Here is a 27,991-nt window from a genome sequence, read left to right as displayed (position 1 = left end):
TGTATGTGTCCCATGCAAAAGCTCGCTGCTACGAAACCCGGAAAAGGCTGCGCAAACCAAGTGAAAAACTCGCAAGTTGATTTATTTTTTCTTTATTTTAATTACTTTTTCATTCACGTTCAGAAATGTACATCTTAAATGGGGTTTTGCTTCGCGTTCTTGGGGGATTTATCGTTTTTGTGTGTTTTGTTTAATGCTTTTATGCGTTCGCTTTACGACTTCATCGCGCTGTTTCCAAAAAGTACATTAAGTAAACTACAGACATACGTGTATATAATATGCATTAATAATAGTTATATATGTATATATAGAATTCAAAAATGTACAACATTCATTTTTAACAAAAGAGCCGGGGTCGCCGGCGTGTGTAGTTAAAAACTCGAAGATAGCCATAGCAAAAACAACTAAAGTTACAACTTATGGTTAGAGACTTACCAACTAATACACATACTAGTACAATGTCAATGCCTTTTCACTTCGTTTTATGTTTTTATCTTTTTCAATCGATATTTGTATATATGCATGCGTGTATTTAAATGGGCCTAATGCTTCTTGCCTCGTTAAAAATTACCTTTCAAAATTGATTTCATGGTTCGCTCAATCTCAAAACATTCGCGTGTCGTCTTGCGCCCTAATCTATGTGGTTTCTGTGATGTTTTTGAGTGGTTTTCGAATGCCCGATTGCATAACAAAATCGTAATGGACTAAGCAAAATAGTTACAATATACGCATATCGTAGTTCACTACTTAACAACTAAAACTGCTATCAAAACAGATTTACAAATAAATATTCCAAGTGTGTGTGTTTCATTCGTAAAACCTCCCCGATCTCATTGCTGGCAAACCGTTGAGCAACATTTCGTGTAAGATATTCTTGAATATTATCGGTAAATGGATTATGCTGGCTATGATCTTAGCTTATTGTTAGAGTAGAGCTGTATTAAACCGTGTGTGAGTGTGTCTGTCCCGTTCCATGCGGCAAATGCATTATATAATTTGTGTCCGTTGAGCACGTCGCGGTGTTCGGTAGGGCGTTGTTTTTTCCATTTCTTTACTTGTTTTGGGGGAGTCATAGGAGGGATCGTCTCGCTCTTCACTGTCCTGCTGTTCTGCTGCTCTGCTGTTTTGGCTCGTTCCTACGTCTACTTTGCTAACTCTGAAAACTGTCACAACATCCGCTGTCCTCGTCGTCGGGGATTTACAGACGCATGTCGTTGTATTTGGCAAAGGCCTTGCACAGGGCGAAGGCCAGAATGATGAGGACCAGGTGCACAATGCCCACCGCGATGGCCACGATGATCAGTTCGCGCTGCCGAATCAGCCACTCGGTGAAGACCTCGTAGCAGCCCTGTGAGTAAACGAAAGGTTAGCTTGGATTGCGCCTCTTTGGAGCTATTTCCCCCTACCTTCTTGTAGAAACTGTTGCTGTCGCTGGGATTGGTTGTGCAGTCCTCGTCGCGTGGCACCTGGTTGGCCACATCCTTGAGGATGCAGCAGGCATCGGGGATGGTTCGGTTGCCCTTGCCGCTGACCCACGCCGGCGAGGCCTCGAAGTCGCGGTAGTCGTTGATGCCACAGCAGCCAAAGTTGCCCATCAGCTGGTTCCACATCAGCGAGGTGGCGTCCACATTCTCGCCCAGCGAGTAGCTGGTGATGGTCGTCTGCAAGAAGTTTTTGCTCTCGGCCCGCACCTTGTCCTTGAAGAAGGCGCCCAGGCCGCCGGCGACGATCTCGGCCACCAGCAACAGGATCAGGAATGTTCCGTACTGCAAGGGCGGAAAAGGTATATTAAATTATTTATTATTATAAGATTCCTCTAAATTACATTTAGAGTATCCTACTGAGAAAGCACTCTATAAACCCTATATATCAGAAATATTAGTATTAGTATACATATTAAAACTAAGTTATGGATATTAATATCATATTTTAAAACACGTATTTATTTTGACCATTTAGACAGTTTCCAAGCCCACATAAATTGTCTTCCATTTGCTATATTTAACTTAACCCTCATATTTAAATATAAAGTCGTTAATTATTACACAATTAATTTATTCAGTGATTTGTTGTTATGGTCGCTGGGTTTATTTATAATGCTCGCACGCGGTTGACCCAATTCGCTGGGCACTTTGTGAGCCGTGCAGAAAATCTACTCATCTGACCCTGAGCCAAATGTGCAGCATTTGTCGGCCTGCCAGCCGCTGATGCTGAGTTTGGCCTAAACATATACACACTCACTTAAATCCACATAGATACAGATATAGATACGCTGAAAATGGCGATTAGGGGGATGGGCGCCTGGGCGGATGGGCGGCGGAGGTCGCAGCATGCAGCACAAATGCTGAAGGTCATTTCTCGATGTTTTGTTGCATGTTTCGAAAAGCTCTTGCGGCTTTTCATTCTGCTATTCTACCTAAGCAATGCACACAAAAAAATCAAATCAAAACTTAACTTTATAACTAATAGCATATTTGCTAAAATTTATTCTTTTCTTTAAGAAAAAAATATTAAAATTTTCTTTAAATTCGCTGTAGCTATTGAAATATGTATAATATTGGAGTAAAAAGTGACACCAATGTGCTTACTAGATTTCTTAGTAATTCCGCAGAAAAAAGAGGTATTTAAAATAGTTTTTTAACTTTTTTTCCCCAGCTTATACATTTTTCAGACGCAGTAGCCATATAATTTCCTCAGGAATGTCCTCATTTATTAGAATACGTTTTTCTAAGTGCCTGGCCAATGTTGTCGCATTCGTTGTCGTTGTGGTTTCTGCCCTGATCCGCTGCTCTGATATGCTCGGTTTTGGCTGGTTGTGTTGCGGCGTTACGCCCGGCAGCATTTCATTTCAGCCGTCGTGGGCGTTGGTGGCCGCCCGCAAAAGTATCTGTCAGATACACATGCAAGCTCACCGAATTGCGGCCTATGGAGAGCAGCGTCACTGTGTTTGCATGCCAAGTGTAGTGATTTGAAAGCGTTTAGGTGCGCGAGTACCTAAAATTACCGTCTAAAAAATCAATGCTAAGACATGTTAGCCATGCCAAGAGCTGAACTGGCCTTGGGATGCGTTAAGCGACCGACCTTGGCTAATTTAAGTGCAAAACCCAAGAGGGTCGCATGCAGGTCGCGTGTTCGGCACCGCTGCGCATGCGCAGAGCCAGCGTCGCGCATTCGCCTCCCTCCACTGACTAAGCTAAATTGAATTCCACCTGTTTGTCGCTGCAATTAAGCCGGCCAAGCCCTGAAAGGTGGGCGCGCCCGGGGTAAATGATGCAGGCAAATGCGATAAAACAGTTTATTAATTACTGCAATCGCCCCGAGTGACCACTCTGGAACGTAGAAAGTCCCTCTGGGACACTCACAGCCAAATGTAAATTATCTTCTAGTCCAGAGAAATTACAATTCCACTCACGCCCAGGCCAAGACCGCAGAGACATGGCCAAGTGAAGGGCTTGTCATGAGGGCTGCCGCTTAACCAATCGTTCAAACACGACTGTCTGTATCTATACCCGAAATATATATGCATGATAATTTACCTATAGCCAGCACCCGGCTATGTACAACTTTCTCCCGAGTGCCTTCAATGGTTTTTCCAGCCAAGAGTCAAAGTCAATTGGAAATCCTCTTCGACGGCAAAGTTTTTCGGTGGAAAATGCAAACAAACGGCTGGCAATCGGCCAGCTCGAATCGAATCCCCAGCCCCTGAGCTGAGCATCTTCGGTGTCTGTCTGTCATCCATTACAAGCACAATGTATCCGATGATGCAAGCTCGTCAAGATCTGATTGGACTCATTGATTGGGAGGGGAAATGTAAATTTGCCACAATGCGTTTCGGCACTGTAAGGGAGGTGTTCACTAATGAAAAACAAACAAGTTTTCCCCCGAGAACTCATTGTTATTTTAAATTGGTTTCTCGGTAAAGTCACTTTTGATTCACCTTTGGCTAAAAGTCAGCTTTAACCTTGTAAAAAGTTAGCATATGTTTTAAATGCATTTTAATTGAACTGAACTGCACTTAAAAAGTTAAGTAGTCAAGGAATTAAATTAGTTCTTATAAATACAAACAGATTTTACTATCTCAAGAAATAACCTCAATTAATAGTAGAGCACCGTTTACTCATTAAAATAAATAAATCGCAAGTAGTAACAACTTTAAAGACTAGAAAATAAAACCCTTAATTTAAAGGCTAAAGTTTCGTTTTTTTTTTCCTATTTTTAATGAACACCAGTTTAAGTGGTGATTAACAAAAAATTGTAATGCCATTCTAGTAATTTATGAGGTCCACACAAACAGATTTTTCTATCAATCGCTTGGGAGCTCTTCATAAATATTACATTGTAAACTAGGGTTGTCATATTTGAATAAAATATTAAAAAAGTAATTGGCTCTGAAATCGCGGGCCTGTAAGTGATTTCCAGTTCTGAAACGGACTGTCCCTGGGTCCGCACCTCTGACCCACATGCGATTCACTCGAGTGTTCGATCTGTTCACTTACCGTCGAGAGCAGACAGCGGGACTCGCGCATGGCTCCCAGATAGCCCAAGAAGCTCATGAAGAACATGACGGCTCCGATGACGAGGAGCACATAGGCCAGCTGCTCTATGGCCTGCGGCTGTGTAAATTGCTGCAATGAAAACAAGGCGGGCAGAAACAAATGGTCAGAAATGTGTGGGTAATTGCAGATGATGTCTGCCCTGCGTATACGTAATTAAACTTTGAACTGGCCAAAAATTGTCTTCTTCCTCAATCATATAATTGAATTATACGCATATTTTCTCCAATTGTCGCAGGCAAATTTCCTAGATCTGAGATAAATGCTTTAAAGCTGCCACAACTGCTACAAGTACACAAGTTCATTGACCAACCCATGGCAGAAATAGTTCCTGGTAAAGCTTCTCAATTAGTTTCTGCATGTTTATCCTAGGCGACCCCACAATTAGTCCCCGTGTGGACATGCACTTTTCATTTGTTTTTCCGGAGCGAAAAACTCTACGCTTAGTCAGATAGCACATGGTATAGGGGGTGCCATACGAACTTTAGTTAACGCTGAGCATGCAACTTTTGATGGAATTTGTCATAGTTTCAGGCTAGTTGAAAAAGTTTATTTGTGTGAATTGGCTGAAAGTGGGTGGTGCCGCTTTTAGACACGATTTGCATATTTTAAATAGATAGAGGGTAGAGGTATGGTGCAAAAAATAGTTTTCAAAACGAAACACCTCTTTTGATTTTGTTTTTGGAACTTTAGTTTTAGTTTTTAAGCCTTAAATAACTTTCAAATTTCACGAAAAGCAGAGTAGGTCTCAGAGTTCCGCCTTCTAAGCTCTTCAAATTACTATATTCCTGTTCCTATCAATGCCAGTGTATATTCCAGTGCCTTATATAGAGCGGGGAGTCTATTATTTCAACCCAATTACAGAGTAGCACCAGAAACCTTCCCCTATTGTTAGACAGTGTGTCAGCACAATGCATCGTGCAGTTTGATTAGCTTTTTCTGGCCATTCCCCCGAACTGCGTTCCATGTTTACAATATAATTATATTTTTTTAATAATCACAGTCCCAGTGCCCGCTATTATGGGGGAGCACCTGCACGTGAGGTTGATCTATATTTCGGGGTTGATTTACCACCACTTCGATATATGTGAATTACACACTCCGATGGGTTGCGTATAAATTGCGTTATAATTGGGTGGAATGCAGCGGTTTCTTGGGGCCTTCGAAGGGGTGTTTCGGCGGCACCACTTTCACCCGGAGTTGGGCGGGATTGGCGTTGGCTTGGGGGATTGGGGGATGGGGAATACCCCTTGGTCTTACCTCAATGCGCTCGCTCTCGACCAGCTTGAGGAGAGCAATCAGCGAGTGCTTGTCCACGGCCAGCCATAGTCCGATGCCGAATATAATTGTGCCTAGCACCTGCAGAAGAGGATAAAAAACAAGTAAGTATCTGAGTGCACCAGGTAGCAGGCATTTGTGTGTTTACAGTGAAACACAAGGCATAAAGTACTAAAACACAGTCCCCCCCGCTGGACATGCAAACGCAGTTGGATGATTGTTATTATGATGACGTTGCCTGCCCCTGTTGATTGCATTCGAAAACGCCGATGATGAGGTTTGGCAATCAAGATGATGATGATGATATGACGGCTGAAAGTCAATGAACCGCCGAGCCGCCAAGCTGCCGAGCTGAAAATGCGGGAAAAAGCATAGCAAAGCAAAAGCAAAGCACCAGCGCATGCGCATGCGCAGAGATTTGCCTGATTGAGTTGCAATGGAATCTGATGGTTTGGTATGGGATGGGATGACATGGGCGAACGCACCCATCGCCAGAGAAATATCTTTTGGCCATATGCACCCGGCGCATAAATCGCAGCCATAGTCATGGCAGCACTTCATATACTTACGAAAAATATAAAATTGAATATGCAAAGCAAATACTTTGCACACCAGACTCCGCAGTCGAAGACCATTTTCGTTGTTTTCGAAATCTTGGGGCTGTTTTCCTCCACGGAGCTCTCTCAACTGCAATGACAAAGTGAAATTCCTCGTTATAGCACTGTGCGAGTGGGGTTTCTAATTGAATTAAAATATTTTTACTTAATTTACTTAATTTCGTGTTAAGTGCCGCACACTCTGATGGACAGAGCACACACAACAGAAAAGAAAGTGTCACAAAAAACGAGCGGCATAATAACGAAATTACCAAGAAGCGTAAATAAACAAGAGAAGTATTTCTGGCCAGGCTGCATTTCTTATCGGCCATGTTGGTACGTGCCCCGTGCCTAACAAATTAACATGTAAAGTTGGCCGTTAAAAGCTAGAGAATCACTTCAGAGGGAAATATTTCAGATGAAAAGAAAGCCCAACTTGGAGTTCATTCAAATTTGTATGAAAGAACAGGGGGAACACCTTAACCAAAAACAAATTTATTTATATAATATATATATATTTGTAAGACTGCTTTTTTAAGATATATCTTACATATATATATAATATCATATTATATAAGAAATAACAACTTTATTAAAATTTGTGGTTACTAGAATATATTATGTAAATAATGCAAATGAACAAAGTCTCTTATTTCTAGACCAATTTCCTTTGACTATTCAAACAAGTTCTTCAACAAGTCGTATATGCTATTTAAATCCAAATTAATTACGGTTTCAGTGGATGCCCAACACAACGCCTGCCTCATCAGATAAGAAGATATGGTAATTCCAAGAGCAACTAAAAATTGTTCGAGTAAATTACAAGCTTTCGTTCATTCATTAATTCATTGAGTCGGCGGGAATCTCGATTTCCAGCATCTCGTTCCGCGTTAACTTTCTCATTAGCAGTAGAACAGCTTCCCCGCCGCTTTCCCGGCTTCCCGCTTTTCCCCGCCTTTCACAGCGTCCCATCTTAGCACTTTTCTTTTCAGAGGCTGCTGTTGCTGGCAGCTGGTTTTAGCCAAATTCTCAGCCGCACATGTGTGCGTAGTTATTTGGGTAAATATATACACACAAACAATGTCACGAGCTATTGAAGTTGGAAAAGTAGAGCACTCGGCGCGGAGCTAAGCCCTCGGTTTCTCAGTCTCTGGGTTTCTGAGTTTTCGAGTTTCTGCGTTTCGATGCTGTTCTGCTGCCAAGCCGCGGCGACTGGCAAACATTTTCCTTGCCAACATTTTTGTTCTCATTCTATGCTGGTCCCTTTGAGCCCGGTAAAAGCCCCGATTCCCCCATCCTCTTTGCCCGTTGCACCCCTAATGATGTTTTGGCCGAAATGTAATTGTGTTCGCAGCCACACAGCCGCGGTCAAAAAAATAGCACTTAAGATGTCAATCTTCTGGTTAAGCAGGTTAAGCAACGGCTATAAATGTAACAATCAATATAGTAATTTCAACGTTTTTTAGATCTTCTTTCTGAACAAAATTAATATATTTAAATGTAGAATAAGAACTGTACAATTATTTAAGATTTATTTTTATTTTATCAATATTTTTTGTTGATTTTTTATTATTACTAGAAACGAAAATAAAACGGTTATGATCATAAAATGTGTGAAAAATATGAAGTGATTCCAGTGCTATAACTTCACCCTCAGGTCTTAACCCACTGAGGCACTGAGTGCATGAGGTACTTGAATGCATAACGCTCTAGGGGCCCACATACACATAAGCCGAGTTTATGTGGGCGCCACATCCCCTACTTTTCCTTTTCATTCCCCTCCTGAACACCCCCAAATCGAGAAAAGTTTATCAAATTTTTAATTGCTTTTCCATTGTTTAAGACGTACGACGTTACGGCTTTAAATTAGTTTAAATTTTCTGCTGATAGCGTATGCAAATGACTGCCCAACGGATGTGCATAGAGTGCTTAATGGTTGTGACATTGAATTTATAATATGGGCTTAGTCAAAAACAGCGCATTGTTTACGAGTATTGACGCCAAAGTCGTTTGTTTGGGAGATGTTTAAAGTGAGAGATGCCGTATTAAACATTTATTTTTATTTGCATTCTAATTTGAATTTTATCCCAGGGGATTTCGATTTGCATAAAGCCAAACCGGCTGGCTTGATAGCAAAGCAAAGCCACAGCTTTAAAAAAATGTCATAACAAAACAAGTAAATATTTGTCGACCAAAGCCTTACGTTCGCATTTTCAAATTCCAAATTTAATTACACTAAAGTAACAATCATTTACGGAACCTTTTTTGATTTCTTTTAGAGCTTCGATTCCGATTTTATCTGAGCACCAGTCAACCTTTATCCTTATCTGTTCATTAGTGCTGCAGTTCGACTCCGAGCTTTAATTAATTCTCCGGCTGAGTGGAAAAGCGGAAAAGCTTCCAGCAGCCACCCACTAAGCCGCCGCTGCTGGTTCTCGTCTCCATGAGCCCATATAAAATTCAAAAGCTTGCCATTAGCCCAAACACACACTCTGGCGCGGCTACATGGCCAACACACACACGTGCAGGGGGCCAAATCTTGTAATTAACTTTCAAGTGGCCCATGCAAAATATTGGCAAAAATTCAGCCAGCTCAGCATCAGCATTTCATCTAACTCAAATATTAGGTCTCGAGATCTACTCAAGATGCATGTGTACCCAGCAAACTCAAATCTTTGATGGAGGAAATATTACATTTTCATAAAACAAATATGAATTAGCTTTGACATTGTAAGGGGAAAGCCTAAGGAATTTTTCTTTGCTTTAATGAAAAATGAAATCTTGTCTTACTTATTTTAGACAGAATTTACTGGATATTTTCTTGTTAAGAATATGGGGAATAAAATAAACTCACAAATACATGTCAAATACGGATAGGTTGATACAAAGATAGATAAATAAAATCGTAGGGAGATAGATATATAGATAGATAGATAGATGTATAGATAGATAGATAGATTGATAGATAGATAGATAGATAGATTGATAGATAAAAAGATAGATTGATAGATATATAGTTAGATAGATATATAGATAGACAGACAGATAGATAGATAGACAGACAGATAGATAGATAGAGCGATAGATATAAAGATAGATTTAAATTAAATGCCAGCCCCCCAGTGTGTTATACAGGTAAAAATAACATTTTCCTTGTGGGCAGAGATCGATTTACATGTCGCCCCAAGCTTTTTCATACTTATACGTATATGTATACCTTAGCAAAAAATATAATAGAAAAGGCAGCAAATCCGCCAGATAAATTGCAAATTTATGGGCCTTGCAGCTGACTTGCATTCGGATGTTGATTCGCTCTTCGTTTGTTATTTGCGTAATTAAATGCTTGCACATGCTCGAACAGCATTTTTTAACCATAGAAAGTTTTGTTTCACCGGCTGCTGTGGAAGTGGAGGTCTAGGGAGCCCGAACCCGAGCGCTCTCCAAACAATGCACATTTTTTTCGGCGTCGCGGCGGTGATTAAAGCATTTTCCTTTGCAAAAAGGAAATTCGAGCGGGTCTCAATGGTGGGACTGGCTGGAAGTCATTTTCTTGTTGTGCCAACCGACTCTGTTTCCCTCTGCAGCAGGTCGGCGTCAAAATGGGTTAAAGAAAGTCGTAACTTGTATTAATTAAAAAGAGTAAAGGGGGGAAAAAAGAGTTGAGAACCGAAGAGGCTGTCAAAACCTTCGGCCATAACTTTTCGACCGACGCGATAGATGCTATTTCCCCATTCCAATCCCCGATGCACTCTCGCACCACCATGTGTGTACTCACACTTGTCACGTTCGCTGGCTTGCCAAGAATTTAGAAATTTTATTTGTTGCCAATGCTTTCTGTTTCCCATTTTTCTCGCCTCTTCGATTCTGATTTGATTGGCTGGCTCGCTGGCCGGCTGGGCTCTGGAGATGGGAAATGGAAAATGTGAGACGGCAGTCGGGGAAAACTCATCACGCTCGAAACCAAAAGTGCCACAGAACCACAGAGCCACTTTTCTATCTGTCAAAGCGTGGGAAATTCCCTGTTTGCCGTTGCTCATCTTTATAGCTGTGGCTTTCCCCACCCCAAACTAAACTCCCCGGAATGGGTAATTAAATTATGGCGTAATAAGCCTCAATTGGGTCACCGCACTCTCCAAACAGTACTTAAATGCAGGTGGGTGGCTCGGCCTGAGGAACACCCGTTCAAGATCTTAAGTATGCATACGAGAGTGGATTTCAAGTAGCTTAATGTGTGGGAACTACTCAGTTTTAAACGGCTGGGCTAAGAGGCATTTTAATGCCTTAATCAGCTGGGGTGCCTAATAAAATGTGCTCGATCGGATGATCACGTATTTAATTAGTTTAAGCACTTAAATTTCAAACTGCTTTTCTCAATAATTTATGTATTCAAAGCAATGTTTTTGCAACACATACTAATCATACTTACTTATATACACACTAGACATTTAATAATACAAATTCATCCTTTTTTATGAAACATTTAACGTTTCAACAGAAATTAATCGCGCCCAATTGTTTCCTTTTATGTGGTCTAACCCATTTTTCCAATCGAACAACATCAAAATGTATTTATGCTAACTGATGTCCCTTGCAAAAAAGTTTATCATTTTGTTGACCCAACCTTTTTTCTCTGCCTCCGTTGATTGCTAAATTTGTGTCCCCCATAAAAAAGGCCTTAAACCCGAACTTATCCAGCTGGAATCAAACTTCATTAATTGAGCAAAATATAGCGCAATATTGACGCTCTTGTTTGTGCTTTTGATATTTTTCGCTGCCGCGCACGAGCCACACAATCAATTTATTTTTAAATTTCGCTTAATTAATGCAAATACAACGCAAAACAGGAAAAGCCGGGCAAATAACTTGGCTAGCCTTTGGAGCGGCACATTTTGAAATCTCCGTAGAGGCAGGCAGCCAGAATTTACAACAGGACCCGTCCGAATATTATACCTTGAAGTGGTTGAATTAAATGGGTCTTGCGATTGGACAGCACCTCACACAGGGCTAATTGAATGTCGCATGTATTCAGTTTTGTTAATGTCTCTTTTCGCTTTGGGGAGTCATTCAACTCCGGCTGTTAGTTTTTGCTAGTTTGCTTATATAATCACATGAAGTGCGTTAATTCGACATAATTAGTGGGCTCCGGCACGAGACGGAGTCGAAAGCCAGACCCAGTCCGGGGTCTTCGAGTTGAAGAGTGGGCACCTTTGTCCGACTCCGCTCTTCTTTCATTTTTAGGTCAATGGTCTTCGCTCCGGCGGTGTTTGTTGCCATGTTTGCTGCCATTTGATGGCTTGCCAATTTAACACCTGACAGCTTCGTTCGGTTGCCTTTGCCCATGTGCACTGGACCAGGCCGTGCGCCGTAAGCGAGCGCAGATGCCAACGCCCCAATCCCAAGCCCGATTCCCCGGCCACGCCCCCCGCCGCCCACTGCTGTTACGAGAGCAGGCGCACTGGAAAAAATAGTTTCGTGCTACCCAAGGCTGCACAGTCTATGAAAATTTAAGATTAACAAATACAAGTTGAATTAATTCTCGAATTATGAACTTAGGATATTCGCACAATGAGATTTTACATTTTTAAGTTCTGACACATTATTTTGATTTATATTTTGAATCTATTAATTAATTTTTATGTCTTTAGCGTTCTTTAAAACGCGTAACAAATAAAATTATTGTATTTTTAATTGTTCAGGACTACCAAAAAATGATATAGGGTTCCATAGAGACCAAATTCAAATTAATCTGAACTAATAAAGTTGATTTCGTTTCGAATTTCTGTAAATGTATTTAAATATTTTTCCACAGTGTAGAACCCAGACCTGGTAGCCAGGCCGGCGGGTTGTCACCAACGAACCAGCCAGTGCCAACTACTACCAAAAGCCAGCCGGCCACGAGAGACCCAGACAAGTCTGGCCATTTAGCAGAGTTATGCGATACATTTTTGCGAATTTATCTCTAGTTGGCTGAGGAAATTTTCAGAAGTTTTACTCTAGATTCGATTACAAAGAGCGATAGAAAGAGTTGATATGCAAATATGGCTTCGACAACTTTTCTGTGAAATAGGTAAAATGTCAAAACTTAAATTTGCTGAGCGATTTTAATCAAAGAATGTCAGAGAATTGATGAACTTTGTGCGCCACAATTTACTTTGGCAAAGATTTTTGAGGGAGATGTCTGATGTTATGCAAAATTCGTTGGACTGGCTGACTTTATTCATTATTTGAGATAAAAGAATTTATGATAGTCACATTCCATAAAAATGATTAAATATAATCTAACCAAAACAGAAATTCCTAATACATTTTTGATAAGAAGATGAGAAACTCAAAGTGTAGCAAGAACTTAATATCAAACGATGTAATTAGAGCTTTTTCAGACTCAAAGTAAATTATTTGACCCACCCAAATGTTTTCGCTTATGCACCAAATTTTTGTCAAGAACGCGAGAAGTCGAATAACATTTCAGACACTGACCTACTTTAAGGTAAATATTAAAAGGGGACGGGGAATACGAAACTATTTGGGGCCAATTACCAGCGCCGTGGACAGAGAAAAGAAACTTTGCATATACATGAATTTTTACTTAATTGAGTAGGTTCCCCGCCCTCGAGCAATCCACTCCAGTTCTTTATTAATTTTCTTCTTTTTAATTGTTCAGTTTTTTTTTTGTGTTGAAAAGTGAAATGCTCAGAACCAGAATTCGTTCAATGTCTCTGGCTTTTTGGTTTATTATTGCTCATTGCTCCAGTTAGGCTGCAAGACGGGCAATGTACTATATCTGTAGCTGTATCTGCAGCCTTTGCTGTATCCGTATCTGTATCTGTGGCTGTCAGTCTGAATTACAGAGCCCGAACGAGGTTGACACACTTACATTTATTTAGCCCATAATGAGCTGGCAAATGATTGCCTTTGTCTGTGCCTAGCTGCCTCCTCCTTGTCGGTTTGTTATTACTGGTTTTTTCACTTTTCATCAATAAAATAAACTGATGAAATGCTTTAAACCTCCGCTGTTTGCCCAGCATAATGAGGCGTTTCGACAAAGATAAACAAAGGAAGAAAGAGGCGGCAAAGTCAAATCAAAGTTGGAGGAAAATACAAAAGTTTGGAATACTAATGGGAGTCAAGTTATATAACCTATGCATATAAATCAGTTGGCAGCAATGGCGGACCTGAGATGGTTCTTATGGTCTTTTATTTTGGGAGGTTTTAAAGTGGGGGAGCCTACATTTGGTATTCCTAAATTTTTTCGCATATTTGTCTAATTAAATGATCTTTACATTTAATGTTATGTATAAGTATTTACTTGGGGAGTATTATTCGTAAATGTAATAAACAAAATATAAGTTTCTATCTCTCATTTTTACAAGTATAGTCTACATTGTGGACATCCTATATGCCACTCCAGCTTTAAGTAAAACAATCCCACTCCAATTGTGCCATTTAACAGCCAGTTCCTATATATTAACCATTTTTTTGTGTTTCCAATTGAGAGTTCATGAGGCATTGTTGTGGCGAGATTACACATACGCCGTGTGTGCTGTGTGGAGCGACGATTTCCTGCATTCGAGAGACAAAAAGCATAACCAACGCCCGCCGTCACTTCAATTCATAACAGATGCAAATAAATTTCCATTAAAGTTGCGGGGCTCCGCCACCACAGAGAATTACCCCTTTTCGGCACCCATTTTCTGCGTGGGCGGACTGCGACCTAAACAGATGCTTAGTTCCGAGCTGGAGAGGAGAGATCCGTGGGGCATTAAGGTGGCCCCAGATTTAGATAATACCCATTTCGAGTCACGGGGCGCAAATTGCGGCCTTTTAACGAGCGGCAGTGGCTCTCACAGATTACCTTTCATATGCTTAAATGAAATAAGTATCTGGCAGATATGTTTTTGTTTTTTTTTCCAGCGACAGTTGCATCCACACGCAAGCTCGAGTGTGAAAAGCGAGGATCGTGCGCGCTGGCTCTGGGATTACTTAACTTATTTAACTTTCTTTTGGACCCCCAGAGGGGCCAAGTTCAATGCGCTTAACTTGCGGCTAATGCGCCTCTCCTTCGGCTCGAGCTCAACTTTCACATTCACAACCTTTGGCACTTCCTCCTGCAGACAGCAAACAGAAGACGGCCACTTGGAAAGATAATTTTCCATCAGTTTCCAGTGTTGGCCAAGACAATTCACAATTTTCCATTTGGCAATATGCAATGCAATCAATGCTCCTCATTCGATGTTTAGCAAGCTCACTCATTCGGCTGTGGGGCAAGTTTTTGACTTCATTTCGCTGCATTTCAGTTCAGTTCACTTGAGTTCGGTGCGGTTCGGTTCATTTCAGAGCGGCTGAAAGTGTAGATACACATGCTACTCCCAAACGCATGGGAGTGCAAAAATGGGAAAAAAGAATGCGGCAAAAAAGCGCCTGCCACCGCCTATGCAACTATGAAATACGGGGCTACGCGCACATATCCAGCGCCAGCCAGAGCTGGGATAAATTTATGTGGGAAGTTTTCTGATGACGTCCGTGCTTTCAGACCCTCCCCCAGAGGCCCGGCTACAGTGCAACTTATCTAATAACGGAGACGGACCTACTACTTCCTGTAGGCCTGCCCCGAGTGTGAGAACCAGGGGGCTGCACTTATCTTGGCTGATACAATCTGCATGTACGATTTATGCCTCAGATTGAATATTCTTTATAGTTTCTGGGAGCTGGGGTAATAACTTGGAGCCTTTTTACAGCGGAATAAGAGGAGCTTGGGAAGCCAGGAGTTTAAGAACTTTTCGTTTATCACGACATGGACATAAATCTAAATTAAATATACTAATGAATAGCGGGAAGTTCTCTTCCAGCCCTGTAGGCTAAAGAAAAAACTCTTTAAAAACACAAAATACCCAAAATAAATGATAAAATTGGAAAATCTACATCTCGAAAATGATGATCTAATTGAAGATACTAAATGTATGGTTTGCTTGAGCCACATAAATATTTTTTAAAAATACCTAAAACTCCAATTAATAATATAAGCAAAATACCTAATTTACTTGCTGAACAAAGATGTGAAGTGTTGAAAAGTGGTATCTGCACATTTTAGGTAACCATAAAATGCGTACTCCACATACTGAGACTTTCGGGCCTTAAAACAGTCTTATGCAATAGGTCTGCCCAGTCCGAATTGCTGGCAAATAAAACTTGGCCAAATAAGCGTACTAAGCCGCCACTCTAGAGTCCAAAATCGCCCAGCCACCTGCTGTGCTCCGTATATCCCAAAACTTGTCCGCTTCCCCATGCTGTGTAATATGCCAATTGCATCAGCTGAAAAGCCAAAAAATAAAGGCGAAAACTGAGGTAAACTTGAGCACTCGGCCAGGGGGGTGGGGTGGAAATGTTTAAACAATTGCCAACGTGAATCGCTTTGCATATGCGAGCCAAAGAAAATTCCAAAAACACCCAGGGGCGTGCCATCACACAAATAAAAACAAAATACAAAAATTAATATGCAGTGTTGCAGCAGCACGTCGCCTGCATATTTGGACTTTCACTTTTCTTTTCTTTTCAACAAAAATCGGAGGAAAAGAGTCAAACGAAAGGTAAACACGATTTCAAAATGAACTTAGGAGGCACACTTGATCCACGTCGACATTTCAATCAATTAAAAATGGTTAACACAAATGAAAACATTATGTAGCTGCTGATTGGGGCCTTCCGAGTTCGGTGGGCGAGCAGCGATTAAGGTGGGTAACTGCTTTAATTGCTGGTAGCCCCTGCTTTCTTCGGTCCCTCAATCATGTCCAGAAATCAGAGTTACGCACTTCCAATTGCGCAATCGTCACAATCTTTTTGCTGCCGTCCGGAGATTTTCATGGCTTGCGAAAGTGAACATTTCACAGTCCGCTTTTGCTTTATTTTGGCTTCCCGAACAATGCGTGCAGTTATTACTAGTTTCGGTTCATTAATCATGTGTCGGGGAAATACTTATGTTGCTGTGCACCTGCTGGGCATAAGAAATGGGCAAATGGCACCCAGAGATACCTGCGATGGGAAAATGGCCAAGGGCCTGATAGGCGATTATGAATCAACTAGCTTACTATGTTCAATTCAAGCTTATCATGACATAAGAAGATTTTCTCTAGCTTTTCCTATGCCCATGGGCTGCCTAATTTAGCCCACAGGAGTATTACTTTCTAAACGTTGCTTCACTATTTATAAGACCCTGCTTAATTTTGAGTACATGTTTTATAATTTAAAAGCCTCAATTAATGACTTTGCTGTTCGGCTGTAAGCTGATATTGACCTACCAATTTAAAAAATTGTTTTGAAACCTTTTCAAAACACCTGTTTAAAAATAGACCATAGTAAATGCGACTTAAATATTACTTTTCTTCGGCCCGTAACACGATTAGTTAGCCCGTCTTTGTCCAGCTCCAACTGGCTGGCTTTAAGTTTTTAATTAACTTAAATCCATGACAGTTTGCATGGCCGATAGAGACGTTTGCGAAATGGCCAGCTAGGGACCGACCATTGTTGCACTGAGACAATGACAAAGTAACCAGCCTCGAATCGATCGGATTGGAAAGCCGCAGATGCAGCCAGGGCGATTAGGTATCCCAGGCCCAAGGCGGATGGTGGATGGTCGGTCAACCAGATGGCTGGGCAATTGCCGCAAATCACAGTGGGACTGCCATTCGAAATATGTGTAGCTGGCTCGCCTGGGCTTCCGCTGAGAGTGCAGGCAATTCGAGATCTAATGCTGGACAGGATTGTTGCCGGGTGAAGAATTGCTGGCTTGATTTTAATTGCCTCTGACCACTGACCACTGACTGGTGGCCGCTGAGAAGCAATGAACTTGCCGCCGCAATTCGAGCCACAAACAGAAAGCCCGTGTAATGCAAGATGGCTGTGGGAAATTCCACCGGACCGCCGAAGAACACCATTCGAGGGTGGATATGTGGGCATATGTTGTGTGAAAGTCCAAGGCGGCGAGTGGATCAAGTTCGAATTACCATAAAATATGCAGAGACAACGCATGCGCAACACGTAACCCGATGCAGATACGTTTTCGGCGGACTTGCAGATACAGATACAGATACAACTGCAAGACACTGTCCAGTTCGGCCCTGCTCAGGGTGGCCCGTTCACCTTGGAGCGGTGCTTGAAAGAGTCAAGTTTTGGGGGCTACAACAGTCGGAGGTCTGGTCTAAATGGATCCAGGGGTGTACCCTACACATATGATAAACCCATTGGCCTTTGGCCAATTTCATGCTCGCCGAGACGCTTGTTTCGACAACCCGATTCTGCTCCTACTCCACTAATTGAGTTATGTTGCACATTTCGGCAAGGCGGCTTCATGGTTCTGCGACTGCTGCGGATATTTGCCAATTGAGTTACTGCCTTTGGCTGTGCATTAGCGTGCGCTCACCTGCGATTTGCCAATGGAAAGTTTGGCCAACTCTTTAGACCGAGTTCTGTGCGCCGAAAACGACGACGGGTTCGACTTGGCTAACACGGTTAACGGCGCTCGGAATGCTGTGAATCGTTTTGTCACGCCTTCGGTTCGAGCCAAAGAAAAATCCCTACTCAAATGTTTGCCCAAGTTTCTGGCACTCAGTTGCAGGTGCAGCAGCTAGCATCTTTACAAGTTCTTGGGTGCATGAGTTTTTGGCTCATCACCTGCTTGGGCTACGGTTTCTGTGATTTGTTACCCTTCGGATGTGCATTTGCCTACGCGATAGGAGGCTGGGAGCCACTTTTAAGCCAATTACTCACCCGCAACTGGCAGGTGCTTTTCCATAGCCCTAGGAAAAGAAAATTTGAACGGGCTGATAAGATACTAAAGCTATTATACCTATGGGGAATACGAATGTAAGAGCAGAAGATGCTTTGCAGGTATTCTAATAATAATAATAATCCAAATTGTATTTTAAAGAAGGGTTTTAAAATGAAAAGTAGATTAAGTAATATAAAATCAACCCAACAAACCCTGCTTACTCATTGCAAATAAAAACGAATGTTTTGCCTTATTTTCTTTGGCTTTTTGAACAAATTCCCTTGGCACTGTCGACTTCAACAAGCTTTAAATATTTGATTCTTTGCATTTTAAAGGACGTTTACATAATTCATAAAATGTCAACAATGCTTGCGGACTTTTTTATCCGCATAATCAGTGGAATTGGTAGGATATTTATTGTTTAATTGTCAAACTAAAACAGATTTTTATGGCACCTTTTTTGAACCAATTTATAGCCCATGCGGGCAATTAATTTTGCATGCTCAATTTCAGGTTTTGATTTAATTTAATACATTAGCGAAATAAATCGGCTCTCGCTCAACCCCTTTAAAGTTACCTTTGCAGCCTGTTGTCAGACTGATTAAGAGATTAATATCAAACATAAATTTACAGTCACGTAACGTTTATATAATTTGCACATTTCCGTGCAGATATAAACATTTTGTGGTAATTAAATTGGTAGTTTGGCGAGGGAATAGCCAACGAAATAAAAGTGAGTCTGCGGTTCTGGTTCTGGAAAGTCATCATAATCAGCCTCGTAGCCCCATTCCCCCATTTAGTGCGATATCAAATACGAGATTTGTGGGACTCTGCTCTTTCGCTCCAGCTGTCTCTGTCTCCTACAGCTCCGTCTCGTTCTTTGCGCATTTCCAATAAGCAATTCTACTTGCTTTATTGGTTTTCCGGACAAACTTGTTCGGAGCTCTCGTGGAGCGGACAGGTTGCTTCTGGGGGCAGAGAGTCCGCAGTCAGCGTGTTTTCAAGATCAAAAAGCGAATGGCGGTGGAGGCAGGGAAATTGCACAAAACTTACACACTCCACAACAAAAGGAACGGGAGACAGCTTTATAGAGAGGGAACTGCCAAAGGGAGCCTTTCACTGCAGGTACACGTTGGAAAATATCTAAAGAAAACCCATACTATGAAGATGAAAATAAAGGTAACTGACTAGGACTTCCTTCCCAGAACCTGACTTGCATTATTGATCAATTTTTAAAGTTTTAGATATAGAATTTTTCAGAATTACCACACTGCACCATCTATAAATTTTGAAACAGACTCAATACTTCGAGAACACACAGTTATGATAAAAATGGGGTTTCTTTTTAAAATTCTTTAAGGTATAACAGTGATAAATAAATATTAAAATCTTAGAAATAAAAATTCTAAGACTTGCAGATCCCTTATTTCTTTCACAATTCACATTCATGATATGATGGTTTCTATAGATTTCTTATTAAAATTCTAAGAAAAGAAAACATTATGTTGAAAGATACGAAAAATTAGGAATTTTTAGGATCTAGAACCTTAAGTAAGTTAGAACTTTATGTTTTCTATCCCTAAACTGTTTGCCAAGTTAGAACTAGGGTTTCCTTCGATGCTAAAAAGTACACAAGTTTTTTTCCGTGTTCCGATTGGAGCGGCAAGGTAGAATTAGTGATAAACATAAAGAAAGGCCGCGCAATTGAAAAGTGGCACAGATGCCAGGGCAGCGGCCCCAAAAGGCAACGGTACACGAGGCCAGGAGCGCAAGAGGGAGTCCAGGAGCGGAGTGGGGGCCAGCATCAGCAATCAAAAGGGGCGGATGGGAAGGATACGAGCACCAGGAGCGGGAGCAGCAGCGACGCAAAAAGTGTGTGCGTATCAACAAAGCGGATGGTCGAGGGCTGGGCCCGGATGAGGATGGGATGCCCGGGGCGTGGGTGGTGGGTGGTTGGTGTTTTTCGGTGGCTTTTCCCTGGGAACAGAGCACTTGCTCTGCTTATTTCGTAGATCTTTTTCCCGTTTCGCTTTCAGAAATATGCGCACTGCCGAAAACTAAGGCGAAAACTTACCTGTAAAATATGAGCACGCTGCGTAGCGAGCTGCTTAATAATTCACGTTCGTCGAGGATTTACGACCCACTGGATGTATCAAAAACTGCAATAATTCCGGAATATTTGAATACGTTTGAGAACTTGGAGGAGCGAAAAAAAGCACAGCACTTTTGGTATTACTATATCTCTTCTTTTAGGGAGTGGGCCGAGTTTTGTTTGTGTGGCAGTGGCTGGTAAATATTGTTGATGCTGGGGACTACAGTAAGCAAACGGGGAGTACGCAGCACTGTTTTGATTGAGCGCGCGCAAAAAATTATACACAAAATCACGCACACAGCGGTATCCAGATAGAGACGCACCGATGGCTTGAAACTGGGGTCCGGGCAGAGAGCGTAGGGTGTGTGTTTGGAGGCTCTGGCTTCCAGGGCACCGACCACGACAGCTGCACTCGGCACTCGCCTCGAATCGTGGCTTAAATCGCAACTCACTCGTCACTCACTCAGCACTCTGTATCTCGAATCCGCTCGGAACGACGACCGTCTGCTTGCAAGCGTGCTTTCGAACTGAAGCCGTTTTCTGCTTCTGCTTCTGAGCTGCTGCTCGCACTGCCCTCAGCACAGCCACCACCAATACATGCGCGGAAAGCAGGTTGCTCCGGCTGAAAGCTTGGCTCGCCAGTAACGCCACCCAGCAAAAGTCAATCCGGAAGCTCTCCGTCGTTGCCAGATAGCTGGAATTAGGTGGTATTTTAACCCTATAAATATCTCTTACAAAATACATTACATAACTTAAAAAGTTTTTTTTATAATTTTACTTTTCTATTCTTATGATGTTTTCTATAATTTTTTGCATTTCCTTAAAAATAGTTTTCAAAAGTGGGTTATATGAATATAATTTATCTAAAGTTCGATTAATGTAGTATTAATTCTTTAATTAATATTTCAATAAAGATAAACAATATTAAATATTTTTTTTGACATGGTATAATATTCATCCGATCAAATATATTAAAGATCCGAATTCATCTTGTCAGAAACTCTTCAAATGTGAAAATGTTTTGCGTTCCATGTTCATTTCGACGTAAGAAACCAAGCCATGAGCCTTTACTCATGCACTGCCCCAAAAGTCTTTTGCTTTCCACTCAAATTCCGATCTGATTCTGAAAATGCCTATCCCCGAACCCCGTTAGCCAATCGAGCTGGACAGACCATGAGTTATATGGAGGACTGTTTCGCCGGGGCTCCGCAGGAGTTTCTCATCTGCATTACCGTCCACAAAGCAGTAAAAGTAGGCTTGACCACTGGGGACCTGTACGTGCGGATCAGCCTGGACAAGTTGACCAAGAGCACCAAGTCCTTTCCGAATACCGAAAATCCCTTCTTCAATGAGGTGGGTTTTTCTGGAACTGAATACCTCTATTAAGTTACATATGCAATCCTTTTCAGTACTTTGTCTTTGAGTTCCATTGCACCTTGACCGAGCTCCTGCGTCTGACTATCCTTTTCGAGCTGAAGAAACACATGACCTATAAGAAAAACGTGGTGGTGGGCGAGTTGCTGGTGGATCTGCACAGCGTGTGGAACCAGCCGAATCACGGTTACTTCAAGAAGTGGGGTCGCCTGGAGGCTCCCATTGGGGAAAACCATCCTGTGGAAAACCAACCCAATGAAGCTCACGGCTACCTACAACTCGACCTGGCCATCGTATCCCAGCACAGTCCCGTGAGCATTGGACTTAGGTCCGAGGAGCAGGACACCCAGAACCTGAACAAATGGTCGGTGGATCAAGACTACGATGACATAGAAAAGTGAGTGGTAGACTAAATGAGTATTTCTTTTGTCTATACTTAACTACCCATCATTTTCAGAAACCTCCTGACCAATGTGAGCTCCTTCGCCCCCAGCAACATCCGCTACTACATCGCCCTCTACCGGGGCTACTTCGTCAGGCAGAGCAACTACATGATTCAAGTATCGTTTGCCGGCTTCAATGTATCTGGCTCTCGGCATTGACTTACGTTTCCGTTTCTAAAGTACAGATTCCATCCTTTCAAGGGCAAAACGCCGGTGGCCAAGAATACGACGACGCCGGTGTGGAACCACGAGATCAACTTCGCCTGGATGTATCCCTCGGTGGCGCAGCGGTTCCTGATCCTTATTTTGGCCCATGAGCTTATGCAATGGAAATGTGTGGCTGAATTTGAGCTGTCCCTGGAGGAGATTGCCTTCAAGGGTGAGTCAAAGTTTCTCCGCAACATCGGCGACACTAGGTCTTATTTAGATGATGTAGGGTAAAATCATAGATCTTTTGCGAAAAATTGTTGCATGTTTCCTTTGCTAAATTCACAGGAACACCTTCTCTGGGGCCCACCTACCTCCATCTCTACGATCCCGTCAATCCAATGATCTATGTGGGTCGCCTGCTAATGGAACTTCGTTCCGAGATGCTGAAGGATGCCCAGCCCAGCCACACCTTGTCCTCTAAGACGGTGCCTGGCTTGGATGAGACGCGTTTCTGGCACGACGATGTCTACCTGGTGGAGTTTCTTCCTCTCCTGGGTCACCACATCCAGACCTCGGCAACCACTTACAAGATCTCCGCCAGATTGGCCGAGCACAGCTCGAATGTGCTGGAGGGTGGCCTGAGGACGCCTCTGGATCGCTTCCGCTCCGCCATGAACTCTAAGAGTTTCCGCCGGGAGGCACCCTTCCGTTCCTGCATGTTCCGCGTCCGTTTGCCGGACAATCGAGCCAAGTACGAAAGTGACTTCTTCATGCTGGATATTGTTAGCTATATGGTAGGAATGGTTTCTATCTTTCAAACTGTTTAGTAAAGCTCTTATTGATTGTCAGCGCTCTGAGCTGGACACCTTCAAGGTCTTCCAGCTGAAACATCCTCTGCAGGACGATGAGCAGGCCAAATGCCTGAAGGCCATAGTGGGCAACATTTTAACCAGGATCAAGGAGGGTCTAGAGGCCCACCGCTTTGATCACGATGTGGAACCACAGCGCACCATCTGGGACATCAACCGGCAGTTATATCTCCTGGACTACTTCGCCAAGTTGCCCCAGGAGCTGCACCAGATGAAACAGAGGCTAAGAAGCTGCTTCATAGAGCACCTGGATGCCACCGTTAGAGAGGTGGTCAGCGAGCTCCAGCGCCTGGTGGCTGACATTGGAGCACTTTCCAGTATGGCTCGCACCCAGGATGAGTGGCCGGAAATGGTTCTCTCCCTGAGTGCAGGTGGCAAGGATTTGGGAGTTTGTCGGCTGAATGCCAAGCTCTTTCTGCATCTGCAAAATGGGAACACGGATGTGCAGCAGGAGACGCTTTGCTGGCGACTGAGGAGCTTCTCCTTCAAAGCCTCCGGGTGTACGCACACCTGTCCCAATTGTGGCTGCACCACAGCCATTGTTTCGGGATGCCTATCAATTGTAGTGGAACGGGAGCGCAAGGCCTTCCTCTCGTCCATCAGTGAAGACTGGACCAGCATCGAAGCCATGCTGTGGCAGGCGAATCCTGGGCAGACGCACTTCCTCTGCCATGTCTATGTCCACCAGGCCAAAGTTCGTCCTGGTGGTGAGAAAAAGAGCATCTGTGACTCCCATCTGAGGATCCTGTTCGCCGAGCAGGCCTGCGAAACATACACCTCTCCTGGCACCCTGTCGCCCATTTGGAATGCTGTCATCACATTTAATTCCGTATCTCTCCCAGGAGGTGTTAATCTATACCTGAAGAATCCGCCACTTCTCTCCCTGGAGTTGTACAACTCGGAGCGAAGTTTACCCGATGATCTCGTGGGCATGGGAAGTGTGGCAATTAGTGTGATCAGTGAGGAGCGCGCCACTGACTCCAGTTGGGAGGAACCAGGAGGATTCGGATGGCCAAAGAATCCCATGCAGAAGTTGCAGAGATTGAAGCACATGACGCCTCCTCCTCTGAAGTGGGTTCCTGTGGCCAAGAAAGGATCTGTGCAGGCCGAGGTCCTCATGTCCGCGGAGCTCATTGAACTATCCATGGAGCCCACAGGTCAGGATATTAACAAAGAGCCACATCTTGCCACCGGCATTCCAGTGGCCATCCGACCCAATATGCAGAATTTTGTGTGAGTTAGGAATAGCTTTTTTTTTAGAGATACCTGGAATTACCAGGAGTTGCCTATTACAGCCTGGAGGTGTTCTTTGTGGGCCTGCGGAACTACTCCAAAAGCAGCATGAGTTCGGCTGGGAAAAGAAAGATCAAGGTTATGATGGGTGACCTGGTTTTGGCCAGTGGACCCTCCACGGCACGCATTCGAAATAGCATAAACTTCTTGGTGGCCTATGCTTCGGGAGTGGTGGTAAAATAACACTCCCTGCTTTTGCAACCTTAAATATATTTCAGTAATATACCTCACCCCACCAGAGTCTACCCGATCAGCAGGATTATTGGCCAGCTATCATAGCCACGGATGTCCTGCTCTCTGGTTACAGTAGCGAGTCCACCTTGGGAGCTGCTCTGATCCCCAACTCCTCGAGTTTCCTGCAACGCGACAGGACCCTCAAGTGTGTGTCCAAAAAGGAGCAGGCCACTGGTGAGGCTTCCACTACGGTCAGCGTAGAGGATGATGATGAGGAGGAGGGCGAACTGGAATGGGCCGAGGAGGAGGTCAAACCCTCGAGGATCAGCAGCTGGTGGATGCGATTGATGTTCGCCTTGGGCCTGCGACCCGCTGCCTATGCCAATCGTCGGACTCTGAGCATCGATTGCAACCTGGATGATAGCGAAGTGTATGAGGAGCGGGAGTTCACCTGGTGGACCAAGTTCTACAACTCTATGTACTGGAGTGCGGCGGAGATGAGCCACGAGCACAAGCACCGCCTGGTCATCTACCACGAGGAACTGGAGAAGCAGCCTCAGTTTGGCTACCTCCAGGATTGGGCAGTGCCCGTTCAATTGGTTCATGGCGTCAAGTTCAAGAAGCATGGACCGCCCAAAGAGGATGTCTATGCCACCCTCAAGCTGCAACTCAAGCTGACCCCCTGCCATTGCCCCGTCCTCGAGGATCCCCAAGGAGGTGGGGACATGGTTCGTCCCACGGCAAACGCTATACATCCGAGACATCAGTCCACCCTTCAGTCACTGGGTGAGACCATTAAGCTGATAGTGCGTGTCTATGTGGTGCAGGGTATTCAGATGCGTCCTAGAGATCTTAAGGGTGAATCCGATTGCTATGTGAAGCTTTTTCTGGGAGGGAATACGGTTTCCGATAGAGCTCATTTCTCCCCCAACCATAGTAACCCTGTTTTTGGCCGCCTATTTGAACTGGAGGCTACTCTTCCTGGAGACCATATGCTGCAGATCGTGGTCTATGATCACGATAAGATCAGGGACCAGGTGATCGGTCAGACAAACATCGATCTGGAGGACCGCTGGAGGTCGCGGCACCGGGCCTCCGTGGGTCTGGCCAACGAGTACACCCGGAGTGGCTATAACCACTGGCACGATCTCAAGTTGCCCTCGGAAATTCTCATCGATCTCTGCCAGCGTCGGGGCATCCAGGCACCCTACTATTATGGCAATGTTATCGAGGTGGACGGAATGCTTTTCGGGGATGAGACTGTAATCTCTAAGGGTGGGTTTCAACCGACCTAGCAATTTGGAGCTGGGATCCTTAGTTTACTACTTTCAGATGAGGAGCTGCAGGAACGACTTAGCCTAGCTGTGCTGAAGAACTTGGACAAGCTGCCTTCCTTTGGCTACAAACTGGTGCCCGAGCACGTGGAGACCCGGTCCCTTTGCCGCGAGGACTTCCCAAACGTTGAACAGGTAAATTAAAATATGAGCTATACAAAAAAAGTAAGTTTAGTTACCTTACTTAAGGACGTAATTAATTTTTTTTATTCAAAGTAGGAACTAATATTTTAAACACATGAAAGATTTAATATGTATTAGAAATGTACCAAAATAAACATTTTTAGAAGGTATTACGCACTATATATTGCAGATCATGAACTAAAATGATATAGAAATAAAATTGATTTTTAAATACTTAGGCTATGTAATGGCCAACTACTTAGTTATATTTTATATAAATGCAGATCACATACCAAAATAATATACCATTAAAACTTAATTTTGTAATGTTTAGGTTCTGTCATGGCCAACTCCTTAATTATCCTTAATATAAAAATCTGTTATCCAGGGTAAGCTCCAGCTGTGGATAGAGCTCTTCGAGGCGAACATCTATGTGCCAAATCCCATCGATATAACGCCGGTTCCGTCTGCGGATTACGAGGTGCGTGTTGTGGTCAAGAATCTGGCTGGAATCCAGGCGGGTGACAAAAACATTTTCGGCAAACTAATGAGCGACATCTACGTGATAGGGTGAGTGGGCCTGGCAGGGGGGTCCAAGGGCTATTACCCGTGGCTTACAAGCGGATCCAAGGCAAACGATTTGCAATTACCGTCGTTTTTCGGAATATTCCGCAGATGGTGCGAGGATGAGGACAAGCGCCAATCGACCGATATCCATTACCGCTCATTTGCGGGCGATGCGGCATTTAATTGGCGCATGGTCTTCGGCATGAAGTACTCCCCCAACGAGGACCTGGTGAGCCTTGACCTTGCCTAATTGGTCAGGGTAAACAATACTCTCCCAAGCCGTATCCCCTTATTAATTATTCAGCCGGCTCCCGTTTCCATTTATAATTTCCATTTCGCAGATGGTAATTCGCCGCAAGGCGGGGCTCCTGGAGGAGATGGAGTTCAAGAAGCCACCGATTATATATCTGCAGGTCTGGGACAAGGATGTGCTGTCCAAGGATGAGTATCTGGCCGCCCTTGAGCTGAACCTCTCCAACATGCACGCGCCGTATCCGTATGCCCAGATGTGCAAACCCTATCCCAAGCAGAGGAAGCGCATCAATCTCTTCAAGCGCAAGGTCATCAGCGGCTGGTTTCCGCTGCAGTGTAATGCGAATCCTTCGCAACGCTCCCAGGCCAAAGTTCAGAGTGTAAGTAGCCCACCACTCGGCTGTTATTCTTGACTTACTGGGCACTTTTCAGGGAAAGATGCAGCTGAACATAGAAATCTGCACGGACGTGGAGGCCGCCAACCGGCCGGCGGGCCGTGGTCAGGATCCACCCATGGCCTTGGAGCCGCCTTAGTAAGCTCTCTGTGTTTTCATAACAATATAGTGCAGTATTTTAGAAAGTTTCCTCTGTTATTTTATTATTAACCCACAGCAGACCGGACACCTCCTTTAACCCACTGACCCACCCCTGCAAGTCCCTCCGGCTCATCCTCTGGCCGGCCATTCGGAAGTATGTCCTGTGGGGATTGCTCATATTGATCGTCATCCTGGGACTGGTGCTCTTCTTCTCCAATCTGCCCGGCAAACTCATGGCGATTCCCCTCCAGTGAGGACTTTTTGTTTGTTTGTTTGATTGTTTCTGTTAAGTTTGTTGGCTAAATTGAATTTCACCTTGCTGTTTTAAAGTTTTTCGATAAATTAGTTTTACCAGCTCTTGTACAAGCACTTAAAGGGTAATTAATTGAAACTGCTAGTAGCCATCTCGAGGGCAAATCCGGGGAAAATGCGGTAATAACTGACTCTTAACCCCCTGGCACAAGTTGCCTTTGCAAGAAGGCTTGGTAAAAGGAAGAACTTTAAGAAACCTAGAAGTATAGTAAGGAAATAAATAATAACCTTAAATTTAATAGAAACGTACAAAATAGTAAAAAATAAATGTATATTATTATAAT

The 27,991-nt window shown here is 43.4% G+C and overlaps 2 protein-coding genes across 6 annotated transcripts; one reads left to right on the top strand and one right to left on the bottom strand.

The window, feature by feature from the left end:
- Positions 1–76: 76 nt before the first annotated feature.
- LOC108030825 (tetraspanin-18) lies at positions 77–20,850 on the bottom strand. Of its 4 annotated transcripts, none has more exons than XM_017103946.2 (7): positions 20,733–20,850; positions 20,263–20,347; positions 6,401–6,518; positions 5,814–5,912; positions 4,497–4,625; positions 1,407–1,766; positions 77–1,348 (listed from the first exon to the last, which is right to left on the bottom strand). In XM_017103946.2, the coding sequence occupies exons 3-7, from the start codon at positions 6,464–6,466 to the stop codon at positions 1,199–1,201; spliced, it is 804 nt and encodes a 267-aa protein (XP_016959435.1). In that variant the 5' UTR covers positions 6,467–6,518; positions 20,263–20,347; positions 20,733–20,850; the 3' UTR covers positions 77–1,198. The 4 variants fall into 4 exon arrangements, with proteins under 4 accessions (XP_016959435.1, XP_016959444.1, XP_016959462.1 ...); XM_017103955.3 differs by having other exon boundaries at positions 20,744–20,838; XM_017103973.3 differs by lacking the exon at positions 20,733–20,850 and adding an exon at positions 20,604–20,726.
- A 505-nt stretch (positions 20,851–21,355) lies between these two features.
- On the top strand, positions 21,356–27,764 carry LOC108028159 (otoferlin). 2 transcript variants are annotated; one of them, XM_017099821.3, is made up of 14 exons: positions 21,356–21,633; positions 21,690–22,051; positions 22,112–22,235; positions 22,299–22,476; positions 22,593–23,041; positions 23,097–24,349; positions 24,412–24,583; positions 24,649–25,858; positions 25,916–26,052; positions 26,429–26,610; positions 26,716–26,836; positions 26,949–27,239; positions 27,292–27,392; positions 27,472–27,764. In XM_017099821.3, the coding sequence occupies exons 1-14, from the start codon at positions 21,454–21,456 to the stop codon at positions 27,647–27,649; spliced, it is 4,938 nt and encodes a 1,645-aa protein (XP_016955310.1). In that variant the 5' UTR covers positions 21,356–21,453; the 3' UTR covers positions 27,650–27,764. The 2 variants fall into 2 exon arrangements, with proteins under 2 accessions (XP_016955310.1, XP_016955326.1); XM_017099837.3 differs by lacking the exons at positions 21,356–21,633; positions 21,690–22,051; positions 22,112–22,235 and having other exon boundaries at positions 22,411–22,476; positions 22,706–23,041.
- Positions 27,765–27,991: the final 227 nt, after the last annotated feature.

Source organism: Drosophila biarmipes, chromosome 3L (assembly GCF_025231255.1).
Source record: "Drosophila biarmipes strain raj3 chromosome 3L, RU_DBia_V1.1, whole genome shotgun sequence".
Classification (NCBI taxonomy): domain Eukaryota; kingdom Metazoa; phylum Arthropoda; class Insecta; order Diptera; family Drosophilidae; genus Drosophila; species Drosophila biarmipes.
The sequence above is the reverse complement of the archived record's forward strand: the minus strand, read 5'-3'. Positions and strand labels throughout refer to the sequence as shown.